Source organism: Colobus angolensis, unplaced genomic scaffold (genome assembly GCF_000951035.1).
Source record: "Colobus angolensis palliatus isolate OR3802 unplaced genomic scaffold, Cang.pa_1.0 Scaffold394, whole genome shotgun sequence".
NCBI classification, from domain to species: domain Eukaryota; kingdom Metazoa; phylum Chordata; class Mammalia; order Primates; family Cercopithecidae; genus Colobus; species Colobus angolensis.
This window is the reverse complement of record NW_012117310.1, coordinates 77,169-100,119: the sequence shown is the minus strand read 5'-3', so window position 1 is coordinate 100,119 and position 22,951 is coordinate 77,169. Positions and strand designations below refer to the sequence as shown.

At 38.2% G+C, this 22,951-nt stretch overlaps 1 protein-coding gene across 3 annotated transcripts in view; it reads left to right on the top strand.

Annotated features, from left to right (window-relative positions):
* CDK6 (cyclin-dependent kinase 6) overlaps positions 1-19,605 on the top strand; it is a 233,349-nt gene extending 213,744 nt beyond the window's left edge. For all 3 annotated transcript variants that reach the window (XM_011955055.1, XM_011955056.1, XM_011955054.1), the window contains exons 6-8: positions 2,742-2,792; positions 8,081-8,216; positions 10,999-19,605. In XM_011955055.1, the coding sequence (XP_011810445.1) occupies positions 2,742-2,792; positions 8,081-8,216; positions 10,999-11,145 (334 nt within the window). In that variant the 3' untranslated portion in view covers positions 11,146-19,605. The remainder of the gene's footprint in view (positions 1-2,741; positions 2,793-8,080; positions 8,217-10,998) is intronic.
* Positions 19,606-22,951: the final 3,346 nt, after the last annotated feature.

Genomic DNA, 22,951 nt, shown 5'->3' with positions numbered 1-22,951 from the left:
CCCCCATTATGCATGAATCATTTCCTTTCTATAACAGACATACCAGTATATGCTTCTCATCTGTTAAAAAACACACCCAACTTCTAAATGTTGTTTGCCACTGTTACTGAGATTACAAATGATACTATGCATTTTTTTAGTTGTTTGTTTAAAAAGGCACATAATCTGAAACTTAGTTCCCTTGGTAATTTGACCTGAGAAAATTTATCTCATTGATAGGCTTGAATACTTGGTGAGGGTTTTTTTTGTTTTTTGTTTTGTTTTGTTTTGTTTTGCAAAACTGCATACAGGAAGTGATATTGCCAATTCAGAATTAATTAATCTTTATTGAAAAATGTGGCATTCATCCTTTAGAAAATTATTTTCTTGATAAAGTTGTAAGAGCTGTAACATGTAAGCAATATATAGTGACCCCAGAGGAAAGACTGTTAGACTTAAATGTGACTTAGACCTCACCACATAGTGGCAGATGGTTCCTTCCTTTCTAGTTCACCATTTGAAATACTTTACGTGATTATCTGGGTATAATATTGGCCAGGAAGAAGAGAGATGTCTCTCTCTCTCTCTCTCTCTCTCTCTCTCTCTCTGTGTGTGTGTGTGTGTGTGTGTGTGTGTGTGTGTGTGTGTTTAGTTACCACTTAATTGTAACTCTGCTATAAGCTGGGCATTCTAGTAGCTGAGATATATTCATAATCTCAGTTGATCCTATGAGGTAAGTGTCATTATTTCCATTTTACAAATGAAGTAACTAAGTCAAAGAAATTAAGAGACTTTCCTAAGATCATATAGGAAGAAACTGCTAAATAGAGATTCACTCCCAGGACAGTCCATCACCAAATAGGCCCTTTCCCCAATCAAAAAAATTTCTTGAAAAATCAACATGTTAACTAAAAAGAAATAAAAGGAGAGGGGAATATTGTGCCCTTAATTAAATCATGTAACATCTCCAGTAGTCAGTTTCCTCATCTGAAAATAGGGATGATTATACTACTACATTTCTCCTGGAATTTTTGTGAGAATTAAGTGAGATTATGTTTGGGGCACTTGGCACTAGGCCAGATACAACATTCATGCTCAATAAATTATAGTTGTTAAGATTCCATTTTTTGTCTTTTTTTGGAAGTTTTAGAAAAAATTTGGACTTCTCACCTTGTCATCTTTTAAGACCTGTCAAGATGTCTTTTAGAACCCAACTGCATGATTCTTTATGAATTTGGCTACATTAGTGATGTGCGGGTGGCTTATATTAGTTTTATAGGACTGCCACAACAGACTGGATTGCTTAAACAACAAAAGCTTATTTTCGCATAGTTCTGGAGGCTGGAAGTCCAAGATGAAGGTGTCAGCAGGTTTGGTTTCTTCCGAGGGCTCTCTTTTAGGCTTACCTTCTCATGGTTCTCACATGTTTATTTCTCTGTGTGCACATGCATCCCAATATCTCTTTGTGTCCAAATGTCTTCTTCTCAAGGAAAACAGTCATATCATATTAGGGCCCACCCTGTTTTATTTTACTTACTTGTTTAAAGGTTCTATATCCAAATACAGTTAAATTTGGAGATCTTGGGAGTTGGGCTTCAACATGAATTTGGGGGAAAAAAAATTCAACCCATCACCTTGCCATAAGTAAATTCTTTTCCACTGCATTTGGAAATAATTATTTTCAGGAATAGTAACATGAATAGAAAGTATGGTTGAGAAACATTAAGGTGTATTCTAACCACTGAAATGCTATGACTGCAGGATTCTCCATATATGGCCATATATAGTGAGTTCATTTATTGTGCACAGAAAATATTTAAGAGTTCAAGATTAAGGCTCTATAATTTGATATGTAATATAAAAAGAAATATCACACCTGATAATAGACTACAAATATTTTTAATACATTAGTGTTGAAAATTACCTGCTTATGGCATTTGTTGAGGAAGGAATTAAGGAACGTTTACTTGTACCATAGGTGTATGCAAAATCAAATAAAATGTTTAGTAACTGCATCTGTCAGAGTAAAGCTGTATGGCAGGGATTTATAGGGAAACCTAGAGAAGTCTCCTCCCTCAAGGGGCTACTTGATCTTCTTGGGGAAATGCCAGAAATGTCACAAAATGACCTTTTTTAATTGCCAGTTAAATGCTCAATGTAGACAAGGAAGGCTGTGTGTTCGAAGCAGACAATTGCTTCTAAAGCCCAGAGTTAAGATTTAGAACGTGTAATAGTTAGCTGTCATAATATTGGAAGGAAGAAAAGTGGTATAATTAGAAATATAGATCCAGAGGTGGTTCACTGCAGCATTGAGGACAAATGAAAGGAGAGAGACCCATGAGGAAGTACTCTGATAGCAGAGTAGTATGGAAAGAGTGCTCTGAGAAATTTCAAAGAATCCTACCTATTTATGGTCCGAGACTAGGATGGTGGTATGTTCCACCTTGTCACGAAGTTAAGCAGATCTTTGAAACCTGGAACTGAATTTGATGGTAGCACTGTTGTTACAATGACTGCAAATAGAATGCCCGTGATTGTAAAACATGGAATTCATCTACCACCAGGTATTCATGAGAGATCCTTATCCATAAGTGAAATGCAGGGAAAACCTTCACTTACCAAAGGAAAAATGTCTCCATTTTTTTACTTCTTCCCAACCCATAAAGAATATTTTGCTTCCTGTTAAACAATGATAATGACAAATATGATTGAAATGTAATCTGAGAACATTTCTTGTTTAAAATGTGTCTTTATTCTTTTAGGCCTCTTTTTCGTGGAAGCTCAGATGTCGATCAACTAGGAAAAATCTTGGAGTAAGTAATAACTGTAATTTTACATCAGTGTCTATAGCATTAAAACATTTACAGTGACTTTCCTCTGACATGCATATCAAGTGTTTATCTCTTGTCTTTCTTACTTCAAGCAGCTGCTGCAGACAGTGTTACTATTTGTGTGGTGAGTGGAGACATGGTGGAAGTGCCGTTTTATGCAGAGCCCTAACTGCTCTGCTCTGGAAGCTTCTATGTTGCTTGTGTGGATCTTTTTGCTGCTCCTCTTTCTTCATGTGGCTGAGCTCCAGTTCTTTAGTTCAAATACATTCTCTGCTTGTGGTCATTTCAAATGCACCCACCATCAGAGATGGGGTGCCTGGTGGCGAAGTACCCATCCTTGTCCAGTGAGCTTCCTGTCCCCATTGAGTAACCTTGGTCACCCAGGTTGGTTCTGCGTTGTTTTATTTTGTTTTCCTGGGCAAAGGATGGTATGCTGCACATCTCATTTTTCTTCAGAGCATCAAAATAGAAAATGAGAACCCTAAGTCTTTGGCAAAATAACTCTGCAACTTTGAGAAAGTCATGTAACACACCCCATGAAAGGCTTACACAGTGCCTGGCACATAGTAAGCGCTTTAAAAGTTATCTATTACTGTTGTTATTAGAATTCATCATTGGTGGCGGGCGCCTGTAGTCCCAGCTACTCGGGAGGCTGAGGCAGGAGAATGACGTAAACCTGGGAGGCGGAGCTTGCAGTGAGCCGAGATCGCACCACTGCACTCCAGCCTGGGCGACAGAGCGAGACTCTGTCTCAAAAAAAAAGAAAAAAAAAGAATTCATCATTAATTATTTAACCTTTTGGTTCCTTAACTTCATCTGACAAATGAAACTCTGACTTAAATTCTCTATAAGATCGTTTCTTGTGCTCAAATTCTTGGGTTTCAGTTACATAGCTCCTTGATGATTTACATAGTTTCATTCGTGTCTGCATGTTCATGCATGTGAGGGCATGTATGCATTCATGTTTCTAGAATGTAACTGGGGAGCTTCTTCTCACAAAGCATGCAGTGTGGCATCCTTTTTTGGGTTTTTGGGTTTGCAAGGCCCGTCCGAATTGGAGTGGAGTAGGAAGAAAGTGGGAGTTCTAGACCAAAAATAGCCCTGATCTTTGGTCTGTGACATTTTATAGGAATCCCAGTGATTTTTATGAAATTCGAAGTCTGTAAGACTGCAAAAAAAAAAGCACCCCTAAAGAATAGATTTTCATACCAGCACTGTCTACTCAAGCATGACTACTTAAAACAGTTAATAAAACTGGAATCTCATGTTGTGCTTTTAGTGACTGGAAGCAGCTAGACTTCTGTTAGTGCCAGTGCCACTGCTGAGTCAGAACATAGTAGCTTAAGGCCTGAATAACATTTGCTAGTTTTTTATGCCTGTGGGCTTCCTGGGTCCAGGGCAGCTGATGCTACTGCTCCTACTACTGACCACTCCGTATACAGTAGACAAATTCAACACAAAGCCTTCATGTTACCCCTGCTTCTGAATGGCAAGTTCTTTAATCAGTCAGTGATGAACTCCCATCTATTTTCCCCATGACTGTTGAATATATTTTGTGTTCATGTGATCTTAAAGAGGAAACTGGGGAACTCAGACATACTAATGACCTTCTGTTAAAAGGAAAGAGAATCTTGACTGAAGTCAAGCTTGCCAGGCCTTGAAGGTCATCACCTTCTTTCCCTTATTTATACTACCTGACAGTTGTGTCTACCTCCAGCACTGATGTCTGCAATCTTGTTAACATTGTTAGTACCCCCTTAGTACATGAAGCCAGTGAAATGGACCAGAAGGAACATTTGACCGGCATGTTTGACCTGCTTCCAAGGAAAAGCCAGTTCTACTTTTGGCAAAGTCCTGACAATCGTAGGTTGCCAACAGAAAAGAAGCTGTAGAGTTCTATGGTTTGTGCCTTTAGATTTTACTCTGTGGTTTCTGGCATTGTTTCATCAAAATTATGTTCTGTTTCCTCTGAATGGATTACCTTGCCAGAGAAGAGGGACAATGCTGCACCCTAGTGTCGCTGCTGAAGTACTTGAAAAAATATTTCTGTCTCCACCATCACTGCCATTTATAGATTTTGTGCGCTGTCAGGCTTGCCAGTATAAATGTCAACTTTTAAGACTTATATTCAGCTGTCCAAATAGTGAAATTAAATGCAAGCATTTTTTAATGGTCCTATCAGAATTTCACAACACATGTATATGGGCCATAAAAGTTTATATTGAACATGAAACTGAATTTTTTTTAAGGAAAGCCATATTCACATCCTTTTTTTTTTCTTTGGAGACAAGATCTTGCTCTGTTGTCCCAGCTGGAGTGCAGTGACACGATCTTGGCTCACTGAAGCCTTGGCCTCCCGAGCTCAAGTAATCCTCCTGTCTAAGCCTCCCAAGTAGCTGGGACTACAGGCACAGGACACCATGCCCAGCTAATGTTTATATTTTTTATAGAGACCGGGTCTCACCATGTTGCCCAGGCTGGTCTTGAACTCCTGGGCTCAAGTGGTCCACTTGTCTCGCCTTCCAAAATGCTGGGATTGCAGCCACCCCACCTGGCCCATGTTCACATACTGTTAAAGGGAAGAACATTTCTGTGTTTAGGAAGATTTAAGCCTTCAAGTAATAGCAAATATTAAAAGTGAAACAATAGTTTTAGCCTGTGACATCTTAGAGCATTTTAAAAAACAATGTCATAGCTAAATGAAAATAAAATACTGGAATAGAGAGAACAGAACTCACTCTGGGCTCTGAATGAGCGCGCTATCTGTGACTTTGGCAGTTCATTTTATGTCTCATTTTCAGTTTCCCCATCTATAAGATGAGACTAATAACACCTGACTTATATGTCTTAGGAGATTGTTACAGGAATCAGAGGAGGTGATAGACTTAAAGTTTTATATATATAAATTGTTATGTGTTTGTTTAAAATTTTATATAAAATTATATAAAGTTATGTGTACATGTACATGCATACATACAGAGACATCCTGTTTCTCTGAAGGCTTTTGGCATTCAGTTGATCATATACTTGCAAGATTTAACTCAGTGTAGATATATTCAAAGCCACAAATAAAAACATTTTAAATATTTCTAGGAGTTATTAATGTAATCAATTTCTAGGTAACTGGTGAATATACACAAAAATATTGATATACATAGACCTGAAAACTAAAAAAGAATGAAAGGAAATTTTAAAAGATCTCTAACAAACATTCTTCATTCCCTCCTCTGCCCTGTCCCGTCATATTCAGACACTTACTTACACATGCATTTCTTTTCATAATTAATAGTGGTATTTTTGGTTTTTTTTTAACTTCTATTGTAGGCTTTACTATTGAACAAATCTATATATTGTTCATTGTTATTTCTGTTTATTGGTTCTAGTACATATGTCCATTAAGCTTCCTTTCCCTCAATAATGTAGCTCTCTCGGTATGCCTGATAGAGGCAGAATTACAGTGTCTTTCCCCAGACACCCAGGCAGAGAAGCCGTGATGACAGGGGTATCTTCCCAGCTGAAGTCTGTGGCCTGAGCTCTGTGTAGGTGAGGGAAGGGGAAATAAAGTGCTACAGATCTTGGGACCTGTACCACATCTTCCTGAAATCTGGAAGTACATTCATAAGAACACCTCTTCCTGGGCTTCAGTCCCAGCAAGTATAGGCCAAGCAGAAGACCCTAATTTCTAACTGTAGTTAAAATTATTTGGGCCAGGCCAGGCACAGTTGCTCACACCTGTAATCCCAGCACTTTGGGAGGCTGAGGTGGGCAGATCATGAGGTCAGGAGATTGAGACCATCCTGGCTAACACGGCGAAACCCCGTCTCTTAGCCAGGTGTGGTGGCGGGCACCTGTAGTCCCGGCTACTCAGGAGGCTGAGGCAGGAGAATGGCATGAACACGGGAAGTGGAGCTTGCAGTGAGCCGAGATTGTGCCACTGCACTCCAGCCTGGGCAGCAGAGCGAGACTCCGTCTCAAAAAAAAAAAAAAAAAAATTATTTGGTCCAGTATTTGAATATAACCCGTCCACTAAACTATGATTTTATTTTTAGTTCAGAGTTATACAGTCTGTGTGAGAAAGAATTCCCTGCATCCTCTGATTTTCTCTGTTCAAACCTACTTATGACCTATATGTAAACTATAAATAATATCTATACAATATATAAGTTATGTAAGTCCATTGACCCATTAATATTTTTAAAGAATATTAAGTTATACATAAATAGGATATAAGCACTTCATATTTTAAGTGTGGTAGTGATGTATTTCCTATGCATCTTAGATGAATAACAACATTTTCTAACTATAATAATAATTGACCATGTTTTGATTGATATTGACTGTGTGTGATGTGTATCAGGTGCTGTGCTATGTACTTTAAATTATAAATTTATATATTACTATAAATTTAAATAAAGTATAACTGATCCTCATTACAACTGTAAGTTGTTATCATTGTATACATAAAGACACTAAGGGTCATAGATGTTAAGCAGTTTGTCCTTACCTGCCAGTAAGTGGCAGGTGCAGGATTTGAACCCAAGCCTGCCTATTTCCAAAGCCTGTGCTTTTTATCACTTACTGTTCTTTCCACATTTCTGATCCCAGAATGGTTTTCAGGGGAAATAAAAATAATAGTCTTTTAATTTATTGTTTGCTCCCTTTGGAATACCACAGACCTCGTTTTATAAAATCGTGTTTGTATAATGCAGGACTAACAAACGTTTTAGCCTCATTTTTCCTTCTGATTCTAATGTATACATTTAATATTTAGGGAATTACTCTTTAACCAAAAATGCAACCAAATTGATATGTTAATAAACCATGTTGGATGAGCATCATAAAATCATGTCAATACTGGGGCGTTCGATCAAAACACAGAAAGCATTCTTGGACATTAAGGAATGTATATACTAGTATGGGTCTCCTCTGAATACAATAAGTCCTGCTTTGTCACTAAGTCAGGGCTTACTGCCTGGCAATATATCTTCTATTTCTACATCACCCCTTACATTTAGTGTCTGCTACCAGAGCAATCTCTTATCTCCTCCCAGTGAATTTTACAATTCTTCTGTGAGATTACCCTCTACCCCATGACACCATATTGCGGTAGGAGAGAGATAAACAGAGACCCTGCCAGTCATAAAGGGAAGGTCTCCTGGGACTGTCTCCCCCATGTCTCCCCCTTAGATTTTGCCTTTCTCTGGAAATTGATGAGAAAACAGCTTCTGCATAGCAGCTAATGCTCATGTCTATGTGTGGTTCTTTTGTAGCGTAATTGGACTCCCAGGAGAAGAAGACTGGCCTAGGGATGTTGCCCTTCCCAGGCAGGCTTTTCATTCAAAATCTGCCCAACCAATTGAGAAGTTTGTAACAGATATCGATGAACTAGGCAAAGACCTACTTCTGGTAAGTTTTTGTGATGTCAAGCTGGTCTGCACTGTGCCAGTGAGACACCTGCCCTACCCAGACTGGGTGGTGGTCACAAATATCAGTTCAGTAGCTGCTATAGGCATCACATGCCACAGCCACGTGGGGCAGGAGGCGACAGTCCCTCCAGAGGTTTCATTTTCACGCTTGTAGCAGCTGGTGGCTTTTGATTCTGGAATGTCTTTCTGATCCACATTTTTTTAAATCTGCCATCTTTGAATGTTTATTTCAATGCAGCTTTAGAAGCCTCTCAATTCACTTTGACATATGTTTCTTTAGAAGTAAACATTATGTTTCCTTGCTTACAGTTTCATGCTACTTTAAATAATTTGTCATTTTAATGTGCCTTTTGTTAAATATCCACAACTTTAGGGAGATGTTTTTCCAGAAGAACTATATAGCAATACTTCTTCTAGTTGCTGATTTATTTAATAAGTATTTAGTGTGCTAGGCACATATAAAATACCTCACTGAAAATAAGGACTTCTGTGCTCTGTTTGAGACTCATAATACTCGACCATATACTTAATTTTCTATACCTGGAGGCCAGAACAATAGGTAGAAAAGTGTACCTGTTGGGCTATTCTTGATGTCTGAAACCCAGTGAGTAATGAGTGTATCCTTTACCTCCTGAATTAACAGCCTTTGATATCTGCTTCTGCCCATGGGTGAAGCACAGGTCTTCTCCATGTGTCTCATTCTGGGGCCCATGCCAGAGAGGCAGCAGCTCCCTGGGGCATGTTTTTCTCATAATAGAAGGTGGATGCTCCAAAAGGGCAAGGAGAAATATACAACGCCCCTGAAGGTCCATACTTGGAAGAAGTACCCGCCACTTTGCCCATGTTCCCATTGGCCAAAGCAAGTTCCATGCCTAAGGCCAACTTGAAAGAATGCTCCCCCTATGGTGAGAGGGGAGAGAAAAGAGGGAATGTACTAAAAGTTATCCAGTCTACCATAGTATCTAACTCTGGACACAACTTTGTGATTCCAGAAGCTCATTTTATAAGTAAACTGTTTGGCAATTAAATTTTCTTGCAGAAACAATATTATTAACACAAGGTTTTTAAATTAATTCTCAACCCAGCAACCTTGTTCCTGAAGTAGAGCAATAATAGAACTTAAACACCTGTTTTTAACTGTATTTCTATAGGACAAAGTGTATTAAGACTTCCAACTTGAGATTCTCCTGCACCCCCACATTTGGCTAAGTCGTTCTCCTTCTCTCCACCCTCTTCCCAGCTTTAAGCCATCAATGTAGCTGTGAGGAAAGGGCTTCCTCTCACATAATCCTCTAGAGACACGTCTCTGTATCATGAACGTATTCACACAGCTCTTTTCTCTTCTTTCCTATGTCCTGGAGATTAAATTAGCTGCTTCCTTTCCTAATGCCATTACCTAATTTTCTCCTTCTTGGACTCTGGGAAAAGAGAACTCAGGATCAGGAATTTTGCCCCTGCTCTCCAGTCCTTTGGGAATTCAGCCCTTGCAAAGCTTTTCTAGAGATATTTATTGCTGTTAGAGACAGTTGGAACCTTTCTACAAACAAGCTCTTTCTTCCACTTGCCCTTTAGCTCTTGATGTTCAGAAGATCCTATAGGGAGGCTAGCAACCATGGACTGACTGAAGGGGAGCTCAGGATAGATCAGATTTCAGAGGACCCAATAATTTGCCTGAAATTACACATAGAACTTTCTGTTTGTATTTGTTTTTAAGCTTTCGATGGAATATTAGAGAGGTCCCTAATCCAGTTGGAACCTGACTAGGACTGTGAGCAGGAGTCCTATTAATATCATGGTTATGCAGACCTCTTAAGTGGAAGAGGTCTTCCATTAACCATGATAATGTAAAGTCTGTAAATTACATAGAAGACTGGAATGCACAGACATTTCATATACTCAGTTCACTTTAGGATGGAGAAGCCAATGTGGCTTTCCTGCTACTTGTGAACTCCTGGGGCAAAGAGGAGGTCTTACTCATCACTATTTAGTGCTTGCCACCTGCTAGGCACCCAGCAGGAGGCGTTGGTGGAAGGAGAGGAGGAGGATTTGAGTAACAAGATTACCTGAAGTAGGGGTGGAAATGAGACTGAAATTAGGGACACATTCTAACTAATTTAGGTATGGACAGTTTGGGAATAGCGACTGCTGCTACTGCAAATATTTCCCTTTCCCTCCTTTCACCTTCTACCTCAGTAGCCCAGCCAAACTGCCCAAACCACTTGACTAGGACCAGGAGCTTCTTAAGTACAAGCATCAGCTCATTCACCTTGGTAGCCCTACACTTGAGCTGTCAGCCTGGAATAGAGTTTAGTGACTCAAACTAAATCTAATGGTCCGCTGAGAGAGCTACTGCTAGCCATGTGGCACCTTGTTATTAATTAGAAGGAAAATATCCCTGCCTCTGAGTGGTGTAGCCTTGGGGCAGGGTAAGAAGTTGCGGTAAAGACTCCAACTGTAGCACTAAGTTTGCTAGCACTGGAAGAATTACTAAATAAAGTTATATGCATACTTTAATGGCTTAGAGAGAAATCTGGGCAGGAAACAGTCCATAGGCACCCAAAAGGGTCTTCTCCTGAGGGGCATTTTATACATTAGGGATATATGTGAGTACTGTCTCCATATTATTTAGTGTCCCTTTAAATAAATACTCATTCCCATTCTAGATGTGCTTAACATGACAGTGAATAAAGGGATAACTCAGTAAGTACATTATTTACATTGATGTGTTGTATATCAACCAATTACTTTTTTCTTTATTACAGAAGTGTTTGACATTTAACCCAGCCAAAAGAATATCAGCCTACAGTGCCCTGTCTCACCCATACTTCCAGGACCTGGAGAGGTGCAAAGAAAACCTGGATTCCCACCTGCCGCCCAGCCAGAACACCTCGGAGCTGAATACAGCCTGAGGCCTCAGCAGCTGCCTTACGCTGATCCTGCGGAGAACACCCTTGGTGGCTCAAGGGTCCCCCTTAGCAAGCCCTGCAGAGCTGTGGAGGATTGCCTGTCTGGAGGCCTTCCAGCTGCCGTCTTCTGGACAGGCTCTGCTTCTCCAAGGAAACCGCCTAGTTTACTGTTTTGAAATCAATGCAAGAGTGATTGCAGCTTTATGTTCGTTTGTTTGTTTGTTTGTCTGTTTGTTTCAAGAACCTGGAAAAATTCCAGAAGAAGAGAAGCTGCTGACCAATTGTGCTGCCATTTCATTTTTCTAACCTTGAATGCTGCCAGTGTGGAGTGGGTAATCCAGGCACAGCTGAGTTATGATGTAATCTCTCTGCAGCTGCCAGGCCTGATTTGGTACTTTTGAGTGTGTGTGTGTGTGTGTGTGTGTGAGAGAGAGAGAGAGAGAGAGAGATTCTGTGATCTCTTAAAGTGTTACTTTTTGTAAACGGCAAAAACGATTCAATTTTAAAGACTCAAGGTGATTGATAAATAACAGGCATTTGTTCACTGAAGGTGATTCACCAAAATGGTCTTCTCAAATTAGAAAGTTAACCCTAGAAAGTTAACCCCATGTCCTCAGCATTTCTTTTCTGGCCAAAAGCAGTAAATTTGCTAGCAGTAAAAGATGAAGTTTTATACACACAGCAAAAAGGAGAAGAAAATTCTAGTATATTTTAAGAGATGTGCATGCATTCTATTTAGTCTTCAAAACGCTGAATTTACTTGTTGTGAGTCTATTTTAACCTGTATGATATCATGCTTTATCATTTCTTTTGGAAAATACCCTGTAAGCTTTTTATTACTTGCCATAGATTTAGGGAGTGTATCTCAGATAGATTTTAAAAGAAAAATAGGAAGCCTTTATTTCCTGGTTTGAAATTCCTTTATTCCCTTGTTGTTGTTGTTGTTGTTGTTGTTGTTTGTTGTTATTTCGTTTTTGTTTTTGGGAATTTGTCAGAAACTCTTTCCTGTTTTGGTTTGGAGAGTAGTTCTCTCTCTAACTAGAGACAGGAGTGGCCTTGAAATTTTCCTCATCTATTACACTGTACATTCTGCCACACACTGCCTTGTTGGCAAAGTATCCATCTTGTCTATCTCCCAGCACTTCTGAAATATATTGCTACCATTGTATAACTAATAACAGATTGCTTAAGCTGTTCCCATGCACCACCTGTTTGCTTGCTTTCAATGAACCTTTCATAAATTCACAGTCTCAGATCATGGTTTATGGCCTCAATTCTGCAAACCTAACGGGGTCCCATATGTTCTCACTGTAATGCAGTCCTTCTACCTGGTGTTCACTTTTGTTACCTAAATAATGAGTAGGATCTTGTTTTGTTTTATCACCAGCACACAGATTGCTATAAACTATGACTTTGTGTTTTACATTTTTATAGAAGATATTGTCAGTGTCTTTATCCGAGGGTATGTCTATAGCTATGTTTTAGGGCTATACATTTACTCTATCAAAGGATCTTTTCTCCATCCCCCAGGCTGTGCTTGTTTCTAGTGCCTTGTGCTCACTCCTGCTCTCTACAGAGCCAGCCTGGCCTGGGCATTGTAAACAGCTTTTCCTTTTTCTCTTACTATTTTCTCTACAGTCCTTTATATTTCATACCATCTCTGCCTTATAAGTGGTTTAGTGCTCAGTTGGCTCTAGTAACCAGAGGACACAGAAAGTATCTTTTGGAAAGTTTAGCCACCTGTGCTTTCTGACTCAGAGTGCATGCAACAGTTAGATCATGTTTAGAGTTAGGATTTTCAAAGAATGGAGGTTGCTGCACTCAGAAAATAATTCAAATGATGTTTATGCATTATCAAGTTGTACTGAATTCTTTGCAGCTTAATATGATATATGACTATCTTGAACAAGAGAAAAAACTAGGAGATGTTTCTCCTGAAGAGCTTTTGGGGTTGGGAACTATTCTTTTTTAATTGCTGTACTAAACATTGTTCTAATTCAGTAGCTTGAGGAACAGGAACGTTGTTTTCTAGAGCAAGATAATAAAGAAGATGGGCCATACGAATGTTTTCTACTTTCCTTGTGACAACATTGATTACGTGTTGTCAGTACTATAAATGCTTGAGATATAATGAATCCATAGCATTCAAGGTCAGGTCTACTCAAAGTCTCACATAGAACAGTGAGTTCTGCCTTTCCTTTGATCGAGGGTCAAAATACAAAGACATTTTTGCTGGGGCCTAGAAATTGAGTTTAAAAACTCATGCACTGATTCATCATGAGCTTTTTGGTTAGTATTCATGGCTAGAGTGAACATAGCTTTAGTTTTTACTGTTGTAAAACTGTTTTCATAAGTTCACTCAAGAAAAATGCAGCATTTCTGAACTGGAATTTTTCAGCATTCTTCAGAATTTTAAATGAGTAGAGAGCTCAACTTTTATTTCTAGCATGTGCTTTTGACTCATTTCTAGGCAGTGCTTGTAAAGAGAAACTAAAGCACAAACATTCTGGCATTCAATCGTTGGCAAATTATTTTCTGATGACACAGAATGAAAGGACATCTCAGCCTCTCTAAACTTTGTAAAAATCTGTCCCCAGTTCTTCCATCGGTGTAGTTGTTGCATTTGAGTGAATACTCTCTTGATTTATGTATTTTATGTCCAGATTCGCCATTTCTGAAATCCAGATCCAACACAAGCAGTCTTGCCATTAGGGCATTTTGAAGCAGATCGTAGAGTAAGAACTTAGTGACTACAGCTTATTCTTCTGTAACATATGGTTTCAAACATCTTTGCCAAAAGGTAGGCAGTGGTGAACTGAAAAGGGCGTTTTGCCCCAAGGTTACACTGAAGCAGCTCATAGCAAGTAAAAATATTGTGACAGATTTGAAATCATGTTTGAATTTCATAGTAGGACCAGTACAAGAATGTTCCTGCTAGTTTCTGTTTGATGTTTGGTTCTGGCGGCCCAGGCATTTTGGGAACTGTTGCACAGGGTGGAGGCAAAACAACCTACATATAAAAAGAGAAAAAGAGAAACTTGTCCATTTAGCTTTTATAAAGCTAATGGCAAAGGGTAATAAAAAGGACCTAATCTTAAAAACACAATTTCCAAGCGCTTGTAAGAGCCCAATAGGTTGGAGCCTCCCACTTTCTCCCTCCTTTGAAGTGGATGGGAACTCAAGTTGCAAAGAACCTATTTTGGAAGAAAGCTCGGGGCCATTTCAGCCCCGTGTATTCTCACGATTTTCTCTCAGGAAGCACACACTGTGAATGGCAGACTTTTCATTTAGCCCCAGGTGACTTACTAAAAATAGCTAAAAATTATTCACCTCAGCATTGTGTTAAATAAAAATGAAAGCTTTAGAAGGCACAAGATGTTCCTATCTTAAATAAAGCATGTTTCTTTTCTATAGAGAAATTTATAGTTTGACTCTCCAGAATGTGGTACTATTATCCATCTTGATGAGAAAACTCTTAAATAGTACCAAACATTTTGAACTTTACATTATGTATTTAAAGTGAGTGTTTAAGAAACTGTAGCTGCTTCTTTTAAAAGTAGTGCCTATTAAAGTCAGTAATGGCAATTATTGTTCCATTGTGGAAATTAAATTATGTAAGCTTCCTAATATTATAAACATATTAAAATTCTTCTGTCTAAAATACTGCTTTTCTTTTAAGTGACAATTTCACTATTCTTATGATAAGCACATGAGAGTGTCTTACATTTTCCAAAAGCAGGCTTTAATTGCATAGTTGGATCTAGGAAAAAATAATATTAAAAGTTAATATGCCACCATAATTACTTAATTATGTTAGTATAGAAACTACAGAATATTTACCTTGGAAAGAAAATATTGGAATATTATTATAAACTCTTGGATATTTATATAATTCAAAAGAATGCATGTTTCACATTGTGACAGATAAAGATGTTATATGATTTCTAAGGCTTTAAAAATTATTCATAAAACAGTGGGCAATAGATAAAAGAAATTCTGGAGAAAATGAAGGTATTTAAAAGGTAGTTTCAAAGCTATATATATTTTGAAGGATATATTCTTTATGAACAAATATATTGTAAGAATTTATACTGAGGTCATCTGGCAACTGTAGGATTAATGGTCAAAAACAAACCAAGCAAACTAAATTATCTGTATTTTTTTTCTCATTTCAAGGGAAGAGGCAGCCACATGAAGCAATACTTCTTACACATGCCTATGAATGTTCATTGAAAAAAGAAAAATAAATTTTTAAAAGGCATGTGTTTCCTATGCCACCAATACTTTTGAAAAATTGTGAACCTTACCCAAAAACATTTATCATGTCCATTAAGTACATTTGGGCACATAATTAGGAAGATATTTACATGTTCCTTCTCCACAGTGGAAAAACTTACTGAGGCTACCAAAGCCTGGCAAGAAATGTAAGTCCTCAGAGTAATTAAAAATGCTGTTTTCCTCAAAAGCATGAGAAACTAACATTTTCATTTCTTATTGACTCCCTTTCTATATCAATGCAATTCACAACCCAATTTACATACCTATATCTCAAGCATTTCTATCTTGTACTTTTTCAGAAAATAAACCAAAAATAATCCTTTGGCCTCTCTATCTTCTGATCTTTGTAAGTAACAGAAATGTAGAAACAGAAGGGCTCCAATTTTTACATGTTTTTTCTCAACTAGTCTTTCTGGGAATTTTTGTTTATTTTCTTAATGAAGTACCAAACAGCTTTTCAAAATATTTTCTATTTCTTAGCATTCCCAGGAAGTTATAACATTTAGATAAATGAGTAGAAGTGGACTTCCTTCAACATATTGTTACCTTGTCTGTCCTTAGGAAGAAAACAAGAGCCACCTGAAAATAAATACAGGCTCTTTTCAAGCATCCGCTGAAATACTATTACAGCAATTTGAAGTTAATATGGTAGGAAAGGAAGGTGGCTTTTCTTGCAAAAGTCTTTCTAAACATTCACACTGTCCTAAGAGATGAGCTTTCTTGTTTTTATTCCAGTATATTCCACAAGGTGGCACTTTTAGAGAAAAACAAATCCGATGACGACTAAAGAGGTACTTCTAAAAGAGATTTCATTCTAACTTCATTTTTCTGTGCATATTTAACTCTTTCTTAGCACTTCTTTTTTGGGATGATTAATAGTCTCTATAATGTTCTGTAACTTCAGTATTTTACTTGTTACCTAGGTTCTGAACAATTGTCTGCAAATAAATTGTGCTAAAGGATGGATAATATATCCATTTTGATCATTTAAGTAAAGAAAGCCTAGTCATTAGGAAAAAAATTTTTTAGGTACCCAATTACCTTACTTTTCTAGATTAAAACAGGCTTACTTACTAAAAAGGCAGCCCTCATCTGTGAACAAGGTAGTTTCGTTAGAAGTATAAAACTCCTTTAGTGGCTCCAGTTAAAACATTCATACTCTCTCTGCTGCTTTCATATTCCCTAGCATGGTGGCCTTTCAACATGGATTAAATTTTAAAATGCTAATTTAAAGACCAGGTGAGCAAAATGAGTAGCATCAGTAATTTGGTAGACAAAACTTGTGTCTGAAGAATTGCTATATTGAAACAGAGCCCTTAAATACCAAAAGACCAGGCAATTTTAACATTTGTGGAATCACAAATGTAAATTCATAAGAAGCTCTAATTTAAAAAAACATAAGTCTAAGTATATGAGCATAACAACTTAGGAGTGTGTCTACATACTTTCTTCACTTTTGAAGTTTTTTGGCAACTTTATCTATATTTTTTAAATTCACAAGTCTACTTAAAGACTTCTTATCCCCCAGATGATTAAGTTAATTTTAGAAGTCACCTTCCTCACAACAGTGTCACTTGAAATTTAGTAGGGAAAGATATTGCAGTATTTTTCAGAGTTTCCTTAACACAGCACCACAGAAAGCAGCTTATTCCTTATGAGTGGCAGACACTCGACGGTGCCTGCCCAACTTTGCTCTAGAGTGGCAAGCAGATGAGTCTCAGTAATTCATACTGAACCAAAATGCCACATACACTAGGGGCAGTCAGAAACTGACTGAGAAATCCCCCGCCTCATTCGCCCCTCTGCTCCCAGGAACTAGAGTCCAGTTAAAGCCCCTATGTGAAAGGCCGAATTCCACCCCCGGGTTTGTTATCACAGTGGCCAGTCTGAACCCTACTTGCTCGCGTTCAAAACTTGACTCCCACTTGAAAGCCTTCCGGGCGCGCTGCCTCGTTGCCCCGCCCCTTTGGCAGGAGGGTGGCAGTGGGCGTGGCCGGGCTGGGACCCCGCCTCCCGCTCACCTGCCGGTGCCTGAAATTATGTGCGGCCCCGCGGGCTGCTTTCCGAGGTCAGAGTGCCCTGCTGCTGTCTCAGAGGCATCTGTTCTGCAAATCTTAGGAAGAAAAATGTCCCTAGAAGCAAACGGGTGTCTTCTGTGCATAAATAAGTACAACACAATTCTCCGAAAGTTCGGGTAAAAAGAGATGCGGTAGCAGCTGCTCTGTGTGAAGCTGTCTACCCCGCATCTCTTAGGCGCTAAGCTCAGTTTTTGTTTTTGTTTTTGTTTTTTAAGAAAAGATGTATAATTGCAGGAAATATTTTTTATATTTTTATTTTCCATCATTCTACATATGTGATGGTGAAAGATATGCCTGGAAAAGTTTTGTTTTGAAAAGTTGTTTATTTTCTGGTTTGTCTTCAGTTGGCAAAAGCTCCGAATTCTTTAGCTTCCCCTTTCTTTTCTCTCTTTTTCTTTGTTAGATAATTAAAGGTATGTAAACAAATTATCTCATGTAGCAGGGGATTTTCATGTTGAGAGGAATCTTCTGTGTGAGTTGTTTGGTCACACAAATAACCCTTTCTCAATTTTAGGAGTTTGGATTGTCAAATGTAGGTTTTTCTCAAAGGGGGCGTATAACTGTACATATTGACTGCCAAGAACTATGACTGTAGCACTAATCAGCAAACAAAGAGCCACACAATTATTTAATTTCTAACTCTCTGTGGTTCCTAGCGAAATTCCGTTGATGTGCTTAGGTTAAAGTTCTGAAGATACCCGTTGTACTCTTACTTGAAAGTTTCTGATCTTAAGTTTTATGAAATGCAATAATATGTATCAGCTAGCAATATTCCTGTGATCACCAACAACTCTCAGTTTGACTTTAAAGTCTGAATGATAAAACAGATTCCAGCGGTAATACATTTCTTGAACCTCCCAGTGCATTATGTATCTTTTCATTCTGATCCTGTGTTTGCAAAAATATACACATGTATATCATAGTTCCTCACTTTTTATTCATTTGTTTTCCTATTACCTGTAGTAAATATATTAGTTAGTACATGGAATTTATAGCATCAGCTATCCCCAGGAACAGCACCTGACAGGCGGGGAATTTTTTTCAAGTTGTTCTACATTTGCATAAATTATTTCTATTATTATTCATGTATGTTATTTATTTCTGAATCACACTAGTCCTGTGAAAGTACAACTGAAGGCAGAAAGTGTTAGGACTTTGCATCTAACGTTCATTATCATGGTATTGATGAACCTAAGAAAATAAAAATTAGACTAAGCCCCCAAATAAGCTGCATGCATTTTTAACATGACTAGTAGATTTGAATATATAGATGTAGTATTTTGGGTATCTAGGTGTTTTATCATTATGTAAAGGAATTAAAGTTAAAGACTTTGTAGTTTTTATTAAATATGCATATAGTAGAGTGTGAAAATACAGCAAAAATAAAAACTAAAAGTAGAAAAGCATTTTAGATACATCTTAATTTAGGAACTGTGCCAGGTGGCCCTCGGAATAGATTCCAGGCAGAGACCAGTGCCTAGTGGTGCCTCCTCTTGTCTGCCCTCATGAAGAAGCTTCCCTCACGTGATGTAGTGACCTCATAGGTGTCATGTGCAGTAGTGGGAACAGGCAGTACTGTTGAGAGGAGAGCAGTGTGAGAGTTTTTCTGTAGAAGCAGAACTGTTAGCTTGTGCCTTGAGGCTTCCCGAACGTGTCAGATGGAGAAGTCCAAGTTTCCATGCATCAGGCAACTTGGCTGTGTATAGAAGCAATCCAGCATGGTAATAAAAAGCAAGGATTGCCTGTGTCATTTATTATAAAATAAAAGGGATTTTAACAACCAACTATTCCCAACACCTCAAAAGCTTGTTGCATTTTTTGGTATTTGAGGTTTTTATCTGAAGGTTAAAGGGCAAGTGTTTGGTATCGAAGAGCAGTATGTGTTAAGAAAAGAACAATATTGGTTCCCGTAGAGTGCAAATTAGAACTAGAGAGTTTTATAGGATTATCATTTTGAGATGTGTTAAAGTAGGTTTTCACTGTAAAAATGTATTAGTGTTTCTGCATTGCCATAGGGCCTGGTTAAAACTTTCTCTTAGGTTTCAGGAAGACTGTCACACACAGTAAGCTTTTTTCCTTCTGACTTATAATAGAAAATGTTTGGAAAAAAAAAAAAAAAAAAAAAAAAAAAATCTAATTTGGAAATTTGACTTGTTAGTTTCTGTGTTTGAAATCACGGTTCTAGAAATGTAAAAATTGTGTATATCCGATACTAATCTAGGCTGTGTGAACCAGCCCAAGGTGACCAACATCCCCACACCTCTACATCTCTGTCCCCTGCATCTCTTCCTCTCTACCACTAAAGTGTTTCCTGCTACCATCCTGGCCTGTCCACATGGTGCTCTCCATCCTCCTCCACATTATGGACTACAGGTGTGCCTTTCTAGGCCTGGGCACAGACTGTGCTCATGGCATCCATTAGAAATGCCTCTAGCATCTTTATGCATCTTGATTTTTAAACCAAGACATTATACAGAGCATTCAGTTTTGGCTGTGGTACCACGAGAAAAACTAATCAAGAATATAAACCACATTCCAGGCTGCTGTTTTCTCTCCATGTACAGGCCACACTTTTACTGTATTTCTTCATACTTGAAACTCACTCTGCTATTTTCATATCAGGGTACAGACTTATAAGGGTGCATGTTCCTTAAAGGTGCATAATTATTCTCATTCCGTTTGCTTATATTGCTACAGAATGCTCTGTTTTGGTGCTTTGAGTTCTGCAGACCCAAGAAGCAGTGTGGAAATTCACTGCCTGGAACACAGTCTTACAAGAATGTTGGCAGGTGACTTGGTATCAGATGTTGCTTCTTCTCTGTTCTCTGTATACAAGATTGAGAGTTACCACACTGGCCTGTCAGGTCCACCCTGTGGGTGCAGCACAGCTCTCTGAAAGCAAGAACTTTCCTACCTATTCTAACATTTTTGCCCTCTAAGAAAAATGGCCTCAGGTATGGTATATACATAGCAAGAGGGGAGGGGCTGTCTCACTCTAGCAACCATCCCTCCATTCCACACAGAAAGCCCTCTTGAAGCAAAAGAAGAAGAAAGAAAGAAAGTTTATCTCTAAGGCTACTGTCTTCAGAATGCTCTGAGCTAAATGCTCTTGCTCCCTTCCCAAGAGGCAGATGAAAATACAGGCCAGTTTATCTAGACCCTTCCCATCTGAAGAGGAGGATAGAAAAGTAGGTAAATATGTAATGTAAAATATATCATTCCAGGACCACCAAAACTTTCATGAAGTACCCTGTCATTAAAAATCTGTTTTTAAAAGTAGCTCAAGCAAGGGATGCTTTGTGACCCAGGGTTTCTGAAGTCAGATAGCCATTCTTGCCTGCCCCTTATTCTGACTTACTGGGAAAGGGAGAACTGCAGTGGTGTTTCTGTTGCAGTGGCAAAGGTAACATGTCAGAAAATTCAGAGGGTTGCATACCAATAATCCTTTGGAAACTGGATGTCTTACTGGGTGCTAGAATGCAAATTTAGGTATTTATTGTCAGATGATGAAATTAATTGTTTTTTTCAAAATTGGTGTTGAAATATCACTGTCCAGTGTGTTCACTTATGTGAAAGCTAAATTGAATGAAGCAAAAAGAGAAAATAGTTTGTATATTTGTCATACCTTTTGTATTTCTTACAATAAAAATATTGGTAGCAAATAAAAATAATAAAAACAATAATTTTAAACTGCTTTCTGGAGATGAATTATTCTCCTGGCTATTTTCTTTTTTACTTTAATGTAAAATGAGTATAACTGTAGTAAGTAAAAGTTCATTAAATTCCAAGTTTTAGCAGAATGTGTGCGTGGTTTTTTTTTTGTTTGTTTTGTTTTTTTGTTTTTTTGTGGTTTTTTTTTTTTTTTTGGTGCTTCTTATTTGCAACCTGGCCATGCATGTGGTAGAAAGAATGTGTTTTAAACTTTTACGTTAAGAGATTCCTTTTCAGGCTTCCAGTGTTTAAAAAGTAAATAGCAGTTAAGTGAGCATAGAACTCATTCAACGATTGGCTGGGAGCAGTGGCTCATGCCTTTAATCCCAGCACTTTGGGAGGCCAAGGCAGGTGGATCACCAGAGGTCAGGTGTTCAAGACCAGACTGGCCAACATGGTGAAACCCTGTCTCTACTAAAAATACATGAAAACTAGCCAGGCATGGTGGCATACGCCTTTAATCCCAGCTACTCAGGAGGCTGAGGCAGGAGAATCGCTTGAATCTGGAAGGCGGAGGTTGCAGTGAGCTGAGATCGCACCACTGCACTCCTGCCTAAGCAACAGAGCAAGACTCTGTCTCAAAAAAAAAAAAAAAAGAACTCATTCAACAATCATGCATTGCTTGATGACTGGGATACAGTCTGAGAGATGCATTGTTAGGGGATTTCATCATTGTGAGAACATCATAGAGTGTACTTACACAAACCTAGATGGTATAGCCTACTACACACCTAGACTAGATGGTGTAGCCTAAGCCTCCTAGGCTACAAACCTGTATAGTATTGAATACTGTAGGCAATTGTAACACACTGATAAGTATTTGTGTATCTAAACATAGAAAAGGTACAGTCAAAATATGGTATAAAAGATAAAAAATTGTACACCTGCAAAGGACACTTACCATGAATGGAGCTTTCAGGACTGGAAGTTTCTCAGGATAAGTCAGTGAGCGAATGTGAAGGCCTAGGACATTACACCACTGTAGACTTTATAAACACTGTATACTTAGGTCACATTAAATTTATTTTGAATTTTTTCTTCAATAATAAATTAACCTTGGCTTACTGTAAATTTTTTAGTCTATAAACTTGAATTTTTTTTAACTTTTTGACTTTTTTTTTTTGAGACAAAGTCTCACTCTGTCACCCAGGCTGGAGTTCAGTGGCACCATCATGGCTCACTGCAGCCTCCACCTCCCAGGCTTAACCTATCCTCCCACTTCAGTCCCTCACCCCCAAGTAGCTGGGATTTCAGGGGCATGATTGACTCTTTCATAATAACACTTTATTTTTAAACACAAACACATTGCACAGCTATACAAAAATATTTTCTTTATTCTGTAAGATTTTTTCTACTTTTTATTTATTTATTTATTTTTTTCTCTTTAAACTGTTTCATTAAAAACTAAGATGCAAACACACACATTAGCCTAGGCCTACGCAGGGTCAGGGTTATCAATATCATTGTCTTGTACCTCTGTATCTTGTCCCACAGGAAGGACTTCAGGGGCAATAGCACACATGGAGCTGTCATCTCCTGTGATAGTGCCTTCTGAAATACTTTCTGAAGGACCTGCCTCGGGCTATTTTACAATTAACTTTTTTTTATAAGTAGGAGTACACTCTCCCATTCACAATTGCTTCAAAGAGAATAAAATACCTAGGAATCCAACTTAAAGGGATGTGAAGGACCTCTTCAAGGAGAACTACAAACCACTGCTCAACGAAATAAAAGAGGACACA